This window comes from Hyla sarda, chromosome 5, assembly GCF_029499605.1.
Source record: "Hyla sarda isolate aHylSar1 chromosome 5, aHylSar1.hap1, whole genome shotgun sequence".
NCBI classification, from domain to species: domain Eukaryota; kingdom Metazoa; phylum Chordata; class Amphibia; order Anura; family Hylidae; genus Hyla; species Hyla sarda.
In genome coordinates, this window is record NC_079193.1 from 358,044,025 (window position 1) to 358,057,714 (window position 13,690).

Genomic DNA, 13,690 nt, shown 5'->3' on the forward strand with positions numbered 1-13,690 from the left:
CCTGGGCAGGGACTTATACTTACCAGGTCCCGTCGTTTCGGCTGTAATCCTGCCTCCTTGTCTTCATTGACGGCCTGCGTCATCGCTCTTCTCCCTAAGTAGATGGCATCAATCAAAATGAGGGGACAGGATCGCTGCCGGAGCAACGGGACCCGGTAAGTATCAGTCCTTACCCAGGGGACTACTTACGGGGCAGCTGGGGGGGGGGGGGGGGTCTTTATAGCTTCGTATCCTAAGCTGTTGCAAAAGTACAACTCACAGCATGCACAGACAGCTGTTTGCAGCATTCCCCCATAACATGAATGGTCAGATCATATGAGCATGCATATTTATCTAAAGCAGTGGTCTCCAAAGTGTGGTCCTCCATGTGTGGCAAAATAACAACTCCCAGTGGCTGTCCGAGCATGCTGGAAGTTGTAGTTTTACAACAGCTAGAGGTCCACAGATTGGAAACCAATGTTCTAGAGGGACAAGTGATCATGCATTTTGGAACATTTAATGCATGATTTTTCTGCCAGTGATGGACAATGGGGGGACTGATAGGCTGCCCCTTCACAAGTTGCCGATTCTGCTAGATATGTATTCTTTTAAGACCACCATATTTTTTGGTAGCCCACCATATTGAACCATGCCCACCATATTGTAGCCCACCATACTGAAGCATGTCAGGTCTCGACTGAAGAAGTTCATCCCTAAAATGTAATGTGGCAGAGAACATGTAGTCATTTTGTCTAAAAGAGATGCAGACCTTCATAAGATGATGTTCAACAATCAATGCCAGCTTTACTTTACTAAACAGGTATAATAAACCTGATATATGACCCTCATTTGTGTATATAGTCTGGCTAACCCCTAGGGTGAGCAGACGATTGACCGATCTCGTCTCTGTTGAAAGTATTGGTGGTCGTCCAAACAAAGTCAAATTGCATTATACTATCACTCAATTCTGGTGCAACCCAAACTGAAGCCACTTGATAACCCTTAACAGGTGTTAAACAATGTACGGCCTATGATTCCAAAAAAATTCTTGACCTCACTTGACATCCTACAAGATTTTGGTCAACAGTCCAAAGATACCGAATGTTTTCCTATGTGAAAACAGTGAAGAGTAAATTATCCTACGAATACGATGTAATTGTAATTTTGGCCAATTTTGCAGTAAATTCTATTTTAAGTCTTATTTAAGTAATTGTTGGCTTAGAGAATAAGCTCCATCCTTGGGTGAACCTTGATAGTGGGGTTGAGTCTTCTCTATGGGTTCTCATGGAGCGGTAAATGTTGTTGTTGTTGAAGGGATGTGCAGAGTGTGTGGAGTTTTCTGACGGATAATTCCTTTGGAAATAGTTCACTGGGTAGCTGGTTTGGGGTGGAGGTGACCTCAAGACGGAGTATCCGTGAAAGGAGTTCATCCTCTGAAGCGGAGACTGAGCTGGAGTTGGGGTAGGAGGAGATGAAGGGCACTGGGAAAGTTGGGAGATACTGGTAGCTGGGGAGCCGCTCAGAAGGTCAGAGGTGGTGTTTGCACTCTCCTGGGTGCTGCTGTCCGTCATGGCACTCTTGACACTGTCCTCTCTTCTCAACACTGGCTTCATTGGTGCCGGAGACGTTAACCCCATCACCGGTTTGGATGACGCGTAGAGATGTCTGAACTCTTCATCGAATAACTCAACCACCTCTCCAGTAAACTTGGTCAAAAAGTTTCTATGAACCTGCCCGGAAAGCCAAGTGAAGCTGGAAACACAAAAGGAGACATTGTTAGTGTCAAAATTTGGTGAACCTTTGGTTGTTTTTGTCCTATTTTTGGAACATGTAAAATTGAAAGCTGAGTTTGTTATTTGGCAAAAGTCATGAAATCATGATGTTACTTTACACGTGACTGTAAAGATACCTGTTTAGATACCTGTAAGTTTTCTAAACTCGTGACATGTCAGGAGTTATGATCGGTGGCGGTCAGACTCCTAAGATCACACCACCAATCGGTAAACCGAAAGAGCAAAGCATGCAGTGTTTAGATTCATAGAAGTCTCAGAGCTATGCAGTAATAACGGGGCATGGCATAGAAAAAATAGCGATTCTTCACAGCGGCGGGCAAATGGGAGGGAAGTAACTATGCTGCAACCGAGTCCATACTGACTGCATGATGTCCTTTGGTTATAAAGGACCGGTGGTGTTCTACATTTTGGAGATGCACAAATGAAACTGTTGTAAAGAAAGATAGGTGGGATTCACCACATCCATCCGTGGGTAATTCTTCTGTAGCCACAACGTTCACGAGGCAACAGCTGTTTTGTACGTCAGCGCATACGCGCTGAGACTTTAAAATGATAAGGGTCAGGAGAAGTAGCTGTAGACAGAATGAACGTTTATCTGATAGCTGTACTCTTTGTAGTAGATCATTAGTCATTATACCCGTTTTTGTTGCCTATTAGTTCGGGTCAATAGACTTGCAGCCGTAATATGGAAGCGAAAATACACCTATAGAATACTCCTGTGAAACCGGTCTTAGGGGAAGAACAAGCTATAATGTTGTATAATTCAAAACACTTTAAGGAGTTGTCCCATCTTTAAGACTTATCTTCTATCCACAGGACTGAAGATGAACATTTCAGGGGTAGTGGGTTCAGACCCTTTGGATGCCCTGCAATTTAAAAAAAATAGGGGTAGCTGCATGTTTGGCTATCTCTGGAAGCTCCATAGACAATGAATGGCATGGCGGTGCATATGTAAAACTGCTGCCCTGTTTTGAACGGACACTCAGGATTGTGGGAGCAGGGTCAGACTCCCCGTGATCAAACACCTATCCCCTATCTTGTGGGTACAGAAAGGAATATCCAACAAATGGCATGCATAGCAAGATGTCTAAGGTCCCTTTCACAGTACTGTTATGTTCCTGAAAAAACTCCTGTCATGAACCCCCGTCAGAAAGTCAATAAAACGGTCATCAAAAAATTCATGTCAATTGGGTTTTTTTACCATCCTTTAGCATCAATTATGTCCCGTTATGACTAAGGGTGCTTTCACACTACGATTGTAGTGTATGGTTGCTGGATCCGGTTGGGAGGGGCAAAAATCGGCCGCTCCCGTATCACAGACGGATCCGGCCCGAACCCCATTCATTTCAATGAGCCAACCAGAGTCAAACGCTGACTCCGGTTGTCTCATTTTTGCTCCGTATACAGTTTTCTGACGGACCTAAAACCGTGGTTTTACCACGGATGGGGGACACGTTTTTGATCAAAAAAGTGCGCTAAGAGCCTCAATTTTTTGACCAAGAGTGCTGCTGCAATCTTCTTTTTTGTATACTCTGTATTTGCCACAGCAGTGTGCACCCGTGTATTAGGTTGTTGTGCTGGCTAATTTTCTTTTTGCTTGTATTTACTACACAGGGGGAATGGCACCCTCTTTAGCTGTGCACCCCTCCCCCTTTCTCCCAAGTGGTGTTTTAAATTGTATATGGATCCAGCATGTCACCCAGTCAGAGGCTATATGCCCAGCAGAGGTGAGTTGGTATCTGAGTGTTAGGCTCAGAATGTGTGTTAGGGTCCCATCCTGAATGAGGCCACCTCCCCGTGGTGGATGGGGGACACGTTTTTGATCAAAAAAGTGCACTAAGAGCCTCAATTTTTTGACCAAGAGCGCTGCTGCAATCTTCTTTTTTGTATACTCAGTTATTCTATGATTTGCACCTGTAGATAAGTCTTAATGGTGGGACAGCCCGTTTTATAACATAAAAGCTGTAATATAATTAAATTGTGCTTCGGAATAACTTGCTAATGCCCCTTCGAGCACCAGGTCCTGGGTGTGACTGCTATTACGCCCCCCTCTGGATTCGCATATGGAGCGATGGATTCCAATTGTTTAGTATCTGCTCGGAGCTATCACATATTACCGCTTGAAACAAAATGGACGAGAAGGAAGAGGAAACAAAACAAATAAAAAAAAACATCCCTGTGCAGTTTTGACATTGGCCCCCTCCCCAATGACCTTTATATGTATGCTGAGTATTGACACAAGAATGTAAAAGTCAAAGCACAACATAGTCCTGTCATGGCCGGGTAATTATCAACGTGTAGAAACAGGGACGGAGATAGGGATAATCTTATCAACACTTTAGCCGCCTCTTACATTTATTTACCCTTGGGGGTAAACACAATGTCAGTATAGTACAATGAAATAATGGGAAACGTTCAACTTCAAGAAATAAACACCAGAACTACCTACAGGAGAGGAGGCAAAACTCAGAATAAAGCCAGAATCTTGGCACCAGTCTCACCGGTGCACCCACCCAACATGGAGGTTATGAGTTGGGGGGCTTTCTTTATATTAATGCCATGTATCTGATGTAGCTCATTTTAACCAGTTCTCTTGTTTTATCTCACTTCTTTCTAAGAAACTTTCTATTTTTATTGTTTTTCTGTCACGTTGTTCTAAGAGGTCTTCTGTTTTTTTGTGCTTCAGGTTACATTTTCTTTTTGTACATTTCTTTCCGTCTTTGAAATTCTGTGTTTATATAAAAACATTTTTTTACAACATGCAGAAAATGTCATTCCACCATTATAGTTTGACTACTTAATTTTGCTTTACATGTATTGTATAGCTTGCAAGTATTAAGAGAATACATACTGTATATAGGTTTTTATTGTTATTATTTGTGTGCTGCATATGTATAAAAAAAAAACAAAAAAAACACACAATTGGCTTTGTCGTGTCCCGGTACAGTCCTAAAGTCCTCTCAGGTAGAGTCCCTCAAGTCCTCAGGGCTCTCCTGCAGGATCCCCCTAGGTCATTATTAGGGTATTTTATTGTATATTAATTATGTACATTTATTATATGTATTGTACAGTGAATAGAAGCTATGTACAAAGGTTATTAGGATGTTTACACTGTATAGGACCTTCCTAAGGTCATGTGACATGGTCATGTGATATGTTTTCACTTGATATCCAGAGTTCCAGAGGCCCAGGTAACCATAGGCAACCAGCTACCAATGGGCTTTAGTCCAGCCCCCTGATATATAAAGGGCTGTAGTCTCTTGGCTCTTTCTCTTACGTCCTGAACACTAAAACAAGCACAAGTCCTGTACAAGTCAAATCCAGAACAACTAGGCCAAAGCCTACAAGTCTGCAGCCACATCTAATCTGTAAGTCTCATCTATGTTTACAGGTCAAGTCTCTACTGTCCCTACCAAAGTCATAACAGTAGCACAGTGGCCTTAATCATTATTATTACTGCAACTACAAGTCCAAGCAAGCCTGAGAGGTTCCCTGTGTCCTGGTCCCCTCTGGGGAAGTTGGCTATTTGTAAAGACTGTTATACTGACTCCTTCAGTAAAGTTCCAGTTGCATCAAACCCTCCTTTGGACTCATTTATAGGCCGTTTTGGGTTGGTTGTCGGCCCCTTAAGGACGCAGGGTTTTTCCGTTTTTGCATTTTCATTTTTTCCTCATCACCTTCTAAAAATCATAACGCCTTCAATTTTGCACATAAAATCTCATATTATGGCTTATTTTTTCCGACACCAATTCTACTTTGCAGTGACATTAGTCATTTTACCCAAAAATCCACGGTGAAAAGGGAAAAAAATTCATTGTGCGACAAAATTTGAAGAAAAAATTTCATTTTGTAACTTTTGGGGGCTTCCGTTTCTACACAGTGCATTTTTCGGTAAAAATGACACCTTCTCTTTATTCCGTAGGTCCATACGATTAAAATGATAATGGATCAAAGTGATGAAGTGGGATCCAGCTTCCAGGTGCGAATGAGAACTAAAACTTAACCTTTATTAGGTCCGTTAAAATAGCAAGTGCAGGGATACAAAAATATGTGACATGTCACATTAAAAACGTGGGGGAAAGCCGACGCGTTTCGAGACTAAGCTCTTAATCATGGCATGGCTCTTTCTCTTACCTCCTGGACACTAAAGCAAGCACAAGTCCTGTACAAGTCAAATCCAGAACAACTAGGCCAAAGCCTACACGTCTGCAGCCACATCTAATCTGTAAGTCTCATCTATGTTTACAGGTCAAGTCTCTACTGTCCCTACCAAAGTCATAACAGTAGCACCGTGGCTTGAATCATTATTATTACTGCAACTACAAGTCCAAGCAAGCCTGAGAGGTTCCCTGTGTCCTGGTCCCCTCTATGGAAGTTGGCTATTTGTAAAGATTGTTATACTGCCTCCTTCAGAAAAGTTCCAGTTGCATCAAACCCTGCTTTGGACTCATTTATAGGCCGTTTTGGGTTGGTTGTCGGTGGTGCCCACACCATACAACCACATCCTGGCGTCACGAACACTAGGGGTTAACAACATCTTGCCCCGGGGTTAATACCATCCGACCCTACAACTCACACCGCTACACCCTGTGGTCCCGCCATACACCGTGGGTCACCACAGCGTCATATACTAAGCCGCCCCCATGGTGCACTGCGCACAACAATGGTGAGTTTGCTCAAAAATAGCCATTTTTGTGCAAAACATTGTGACTTTGACAGCATGTACACCGCTATGGGTAATGGGGAGTGAATGAGGGAGTGAATGAGGAAGTGCCACTCACAGACCCCCATTACAGAACCTGCCACACGGTCCCCATTACATCACCAGCCATAGGCATCCAGTACGGCGCTAGCCACATCACCTCCATTATAGCATCAGCCACAGGGCACCTATTACAGCGCTAGTCACATGACCCCCCCATTACATCATCAACCATTGGGCCCCCCATTACAGTGCCAGCCACAAGGCCCCCATTACAGTGTCAGCCACAAGGCCCCCATTACAGTGTCAGCCACATGGCATTTATTACAGAGCTAGCCACATGGCGTCCATTACACTAACAGCTTATGGGCCTCCATTTCAGCACCTGCCATTGTACCTCCATTACAGTGGCAGCCACAGGGCCCCCATTACAGCACCAGCCACAGGGCCTCATAACAGTGTCAGCCTTAGGGCCCTCATAACAGTGCCAGCCACAAGGCACCCATTACAGCGTCAGTCATAAGGCCCTCATAACAGTGCCAGCCACAGGGCATTTATACCAGTGCCAGTTACAGGGCATCCATTACACTGCAAGCTAATGGGCCCCCATTAAGCCTTTGGTTGTCCTGGCATACTGGCAGTTGTAGTTTTGCAACAGATTCAAAATCAAATCAAAAACATTCCTTTACTTCTGTGGTAGAGGGTGTGATACAAAGGGCAGATGTTGTTACCCTAGGTGCAGAGGGCATTAACCCCTTCTATTCGTGATGCCAGGGCATGGTTTAGCCTATAACCACCCGAAGGTATACCAGTGGATCCCGGGCTAGGCACGGGGGCAATAATGACTCTGACGCCAAATTACAGACAACCGTAGCTTTACTGAGGGTAGACAGATGGTAAAGTCTATACAGTTCAGCCAGGGCCCAAGGAGGTGACCAGGGACACAGAGACCTTAAGGGCTTGCTGGGACTTGTAGTAGGACTGGACAATTGAATGCAGACCACGCTGACTTGACAGATGACAGGGACTGACTTGACTTGACTCATAAAGCGGTGACTTTATCTTACTTGACTTGATGGCGGCTGCAGGACTGGACTTTGAGGTCTCCAACACTCTGGACACACACACTAGACAAGACTGCACTGGACCTCAGCAGGAAGAGAGAGAGAAGCTCCACCCAGGGCTTATATGGGGGAGACTAGCAGGGAGCCCATAGGTCACTCTTGGGATCACCTGGTTACTGGTACCTCCTGGGTAACAATCACATGACATAACTCTTAAAGATACAACACATTTTATAATACAATACAATACACTGCAGAACATATGTACAAGGGGGAAACAGGTGCAAGGGGCCCTGGGGACACTGAAGGAGGCTGCCTGACAGGACAGCAAGGGTACAGGGCAACATCTCGCATACTGGGCCTCCACATATCTATAAAATACCCCCCATGGAGGCGATGAAAAGCACTTCACAGGATCTAGTGAATGAAGGGAACATATTGATAGCACGTACTCGTGTGCACGCCATACACCTGTACCTATAAATTAATGGAGGATTCATGTAATAATGATGGATAACCATGCCAGCTGCAGAGCCTACACCCAGCCCTGGCACATACCACCGGAGTCTCTGCCAAGCTGCACATTGCTTTAAATGGACGCCAGCCAATATAATACCTTCTCGTGTCAAGGGGATCGTAAATAAATCACAAACATTTAGGAAAAAGAAAGAATTAATCAACACATCATAGAGAACAATTAGCTGCAGAAAATTTAGATAAATTGGTATTAGGCATAAAAGGTGTGAAAAGGAATAATGTATTAGGCCGTGTTCACATGTTGCTGCTAAGTAGCGGTGCCGTAACTAATTACCATATTAGTGTTTGCCACAAATGACCAAAATGGTTGTAAAAATTACAATTATTATTAGAATTAGAATTGTAGTAAAACGCATAATTTATACCACGATTTAGGACATTTGCACCAAAGAAACATCCAAAACACATGCTATAATTAATTGCGGTATTGCTAATACACTGAAACGTGTAAACATGACTTAAAGTAGGATCCATATTGTACAGGATAACATGTGGCCCAGGAGCAGGGAGGGTTTTATAAATAATGGACAAGAAATTAGGACCCTCCATTTGCTTCTCATAATTCAGCTTATATAATATCCAGTACCCAGATAATACTGTCATATATAACACACATAATACCACCATATAGTACCCATATAATACTGTCATATATAACACACATAATACCACCATATAGTACCCATATAATACTGTCATATATAACACACATCATACCACCATATAGTACCCATATAATACTGTCATATAGAACACACATAATACCACCATATAGTACCCATATAATACTGTCATATATAACACACATAATACCACCATACAGTACCCATATAATACTGTCATATATAACACACATAATACCACCATATAGTACCCATATAATACTGTCATATATAACACACATAATACCACCATATAGTACCCATATAATACTGTCATATATAACACACATAATACCACCATATAGTACCCATATAATACTGTCATATATAACACACATCATACCACCATATAGTACCCATATAATACTGTCATATATAACACACATAATACCACCATATAGTACCCATACAATACTGTCATATATAACACACATAATACCACCATATAGTACCCATATAATACTGTCATATATAACACACATCATACCACCATACAGTACCCATATAATACTGTCATATATAACACACATCATACCACCATACAGTACCCATATAATACTGTCATATATAACACACATCATACCACCATACAGTACCCATATAATACTGTCATATATAACACACATCATACCACCATATAGTACCCATATAATACTGTCATATATAACACACATCATACCACCATATAGTACCCATATAATACTGTCATATATAACACACATCATACCACCATATAGTACCCATATAATACTGTCATATATAACACACATAATACCACCATATAGTACCCATATAATACTGTCATATAGAACACACATAATACCACCATATAGTACCCATATAATACTGTCATATAGAACACACATAATACCACCATATAGTACCCATATAATACTGTCATATAGAACACACATAATACCACCATATAGTACCCATATAATACTGTCATATATAACACACATAATACCACCATACAGTACCCATATAATACTGTCATATATAACACACATAATACCACCATACAGTACCCATATAATACTGTCATATATAACACACATAATACCACCATACAGTACCCATATAATACTGTCATATATAACACACATAATACCACCATATAGTACCCATATAATACTGTCATATATAACACACATCATACCACCATATAGTACCCATATAATACTGTCATATATAACACACATAATACCACCATATAGTACCCATACAATACTGTCATATATAACACACATAATACCACCATATAGTACCCATATAATACTGTCATATATAACACACATCATACCACCATATAGTACCCATATAATACTGTCATATATAACACACATCATACCACCATATAGTACCCATATAATACTGTCATATATAACACACATCATACCACCATATAGTACCCATATAATACTGTCATATATAACACACATCATACCACCATATAGTACCTATATAATACTGTCATATATAACACACATCATACCACCATATAGTACCCATATAATACTGTCATATATAACACACATCATACCACCATATAGTACCCATATAATACTGTCATATATAACACACATAATACCACCATATAGTACCCATATAATACTGTTATATATAACACACATCATACCACCATATAGTACCCATATGATGAAAATTACAGGCCTCTCATCTTTTCAAGTGGGAGAATTTGCACAATTGGTGGCTGACTAAATACTTTTTTGCCCACTGTATATAACACATATAATACCACCATATAGTGCCCATATATTACTGTCATACATAACATAGATAATACCACCATATAGTACCCATATAATACTGTTATATATAACACATATAATACCACCACATAGTAGCCAGATAATACTGTTATATATAACACATATAATACCACCATATAGTAGCCAGATAATACTGTTATATATAACACATATAATACCACCATATAGTGCCCAGATATTACTGTCATACATAACATAGATAATACCACCATATGGTACCCAGATAATACTGTTATATATAACACATATAATGCCACCATATAGTAGCCAGATAACACTGTCATATATAACACCTATAGTCCATATTACAGAAGATTCCCTTTAAAAACAATGTCCAATGGCACAGAAGGGCCTGGTGTATATTTTCCCTTTCCTCCCCATGGTCCATTGGTCTATCACCCCCCCCCCCTCCATTTATTTGCTGACAATGCAGTTCCCTGGAGAGAGGAGTTCTGCACAGTATGTTATCAATAGAAAAAGGAATGGGATCAACCAGGATGGGGCCCCCTCTCTCCAAGGGCCCCATAAGAGCTGAATGGTCTGCCATTATGGTACAGATGCCCTTGGCCAACAATGCATAGTGAATTATGGGCTGAAAATTGGGTCACACAAAATCTGTCTTAGGGTGGTCTTGTTGAAGAGGGGGTCATAAGAGAGGATTCGCTGTATTAGTTTGTTATACACAGATTTTTGTTGTGTCGTCTGGGGAAAGTTCTTCATATCTTCTTTCTGAAGCAACTTGTACAGTTTAGAATTTTTTCCATCATTTTACGCTGCTCAAAAAAATAAAGGGAACATTTAAACAATCAATTCAGGGAACACTTGACAATCAATTTCACATGCTGTTGTGCAAATGGAACAGACAACAGGTGGAAATTATAGGCAATTAGCAAGACACCCCCAATAAAGGAGTGGTTCTGCAGGTGGTGAAATCCTGAGGGAAGCCTAAGAAAATCTCTTCTCAAGTCAGCCCCGCCATTCTGCCAGTGTACCCCCATACAGCGGTGAGTCAAGCCCTGGCGGTGATAGTAAATGGACCCTAGTCAGTGCGGCATATCTTCCAGTCTAAAGTCTATATCAATCAAGTGGATGAAAAGCACCATAAGTCCCAGCAAAGCAACAGAGCTCCCAAAAGTTACAGTGCATCCCTTCTACTCTGAACTGTGTCTAATACCATCTGCACCTGCTCAGTAAAAGGCAGTTATCCGTATCCCGAGGTCAGTGTGTTTCTTACCCCCGTGTCTGGCCCAGGAGAAGCTGTCTCCACCTCGGATCGTGTATAGGCTAACGGTGCCCTGGTGTCACAAAGTGATAAGGATTCCTTGCACCCCCTTGTCACCACATCTGGTATTGCAGTTCTCTACAATTTACTTAGATGCTGCAATATCAGATGTAACCTATGGACATAGGTCCATGGTGTCAGTTTTTTATGAAAAAAAAGAGAGAGAGCTCAAATTAAAACAATGACCCAAAACTAATGCAGTTTTGCCCCTTCCTTCCACAGCTGTGGTGAAACTACAACTCGCACTATGAGAGCACTGCTACATGTGGGTTTGGTTCTTTTACCTATAGTAACTTACGATAGTAACTAACCATACACAATAGCGTAACATAAAGCTCCTGGTTCCCAATGTATACTAACTACAGTACAGTGGTCCCTCAACTGGCCTCAGGCTACAATATTTTCAGTCTTTTCTGGACCATTATAACTTGAAACCAGACTCACCGTACAATGCTACAGACAGACCAGATCTACAAAATGTGTCAATGGCTGGAAGATCTGACCAATCAGAATGGACATTTCACTGGTAAAACCCCTGTATTACTGAAGTGCATGCACTGACTGGTGTCTGGTAGCGCCCCATACAGTACAGTGAGGTATTACATGTTCTGTAATTCTCTTTACCTGTCCCAGGGTTAGCTGCAACTTTGGACACCAGGTTACCATGTTACTTTTTTAGGACACTGTGTGTACTGTACAGGACCCTGAAGAAGCTCCTGTCCTCTACATAGACAGTGATTACAGCTCCCAGCAGATCTTTCTTACTTATATGTAAGGACTTGATTTATATCTATTAGTTATCTACTTATATGTAAGGACTTGCTTTATATCTATTAGTTATCTACTTATATGTAAGGACTTGATTTATATCTATTAGTTATCTACTTATATGTAAGGACTTGATTTATATCTATTAGTTATCTACTTATATGTAAGGACTTGATTTATATCTATTAGTTATCTACTTATATGTAAGGACTTGCTTTATATCTATTAGTTATCTACTTATATGTAAGGACTTGCTTTATATCTATTAGTTATCTACTTATATGTAAGGACTTGCTTTATATCTATTAGTTATCTACTTATATGTAAGGACTTGCTTTATATCTATTAGTTATCTACTTATATGTAAGGACTTGATTTATATCTATTAGTTATCTACTTATATGTAAGGACTTGCTTTAAATCTATTAGTTATCTACTTATATGTAAGGACTTGATTTATATCTATTAGTTATCTACTTATATGTAAGGACTTGATTTATATCTATTAGTTATCTACTTATATGTAAGGACTTGCTTTATATCTATTAGTTATCTACTTATATGTAAGGACTTGCTTCATATCTATTACCATATATACTCGAGTATAAGCCTAGTTTTTCATCACGATTTTTGGTGCTGAAAACGCCCCCCTCGGCTTATACTCAAGTGAACTCTCCGCCTGTCAATCCCTTCTCAGTGGTCTTCAACCGGCGGACCTCCAGATGTTGCAAAACTACAGCTCCCAGCATGCCTGGAAAGCCATCGGTATGCTGGGAGTTGTAGTTTTGAAACATCTGGAGGTCCGCAGGTTGTAGACTACTGCGGCCTTCGTCATCATCCAGACCCCCTTTAGTTTTCTACTCACCTCCCCTCGGTGGGAAGGAAGGGTGAGCTGGTCTGTGACGTCCCTGCGCATTAACGTCCCGGGGCCGGCCCGGAGCGGAGAAGGGGGCCTCCCGGTGAAGATGAACGACAAACCCTCTCCACAGGATGGTCCCTGCAGCATAGATGGCCCGGACCAGCGCACCTTCCTTCCCACCGAGGGGAGGTGAGTAGAAAACTAAAGGGGGGTCTGGATGATAATGAAGGCCGCAGTGGTCTTCAACCTGC

General features: G+C 41.4%; 1 protein-coding gene across 1 annotated transcript in view; it reads right to left on the bottom strand.

The window, feature by feature from the left end:
- Positions 1–302: 302 nt before the first annotated feature.
- The window catches only part of FAM83A (family with sequence similarity 83 member A), a 64,498-nt gene continuing 51,110 nt past the window's right edge, over positions 303–13,690 (bottom strand). The window contains exon 4 of the mRNA XM_056522713.1: positions 303–1,731. Within this exon, the coding sequence (XP_056378688.1) occupies positions 1,182–1,731 (550 nt within the window). The 3' untranslated portion in view covers positions 303–1,181. The remainder of the gene's footprint in view (positions 1,732–13,690) is intronic.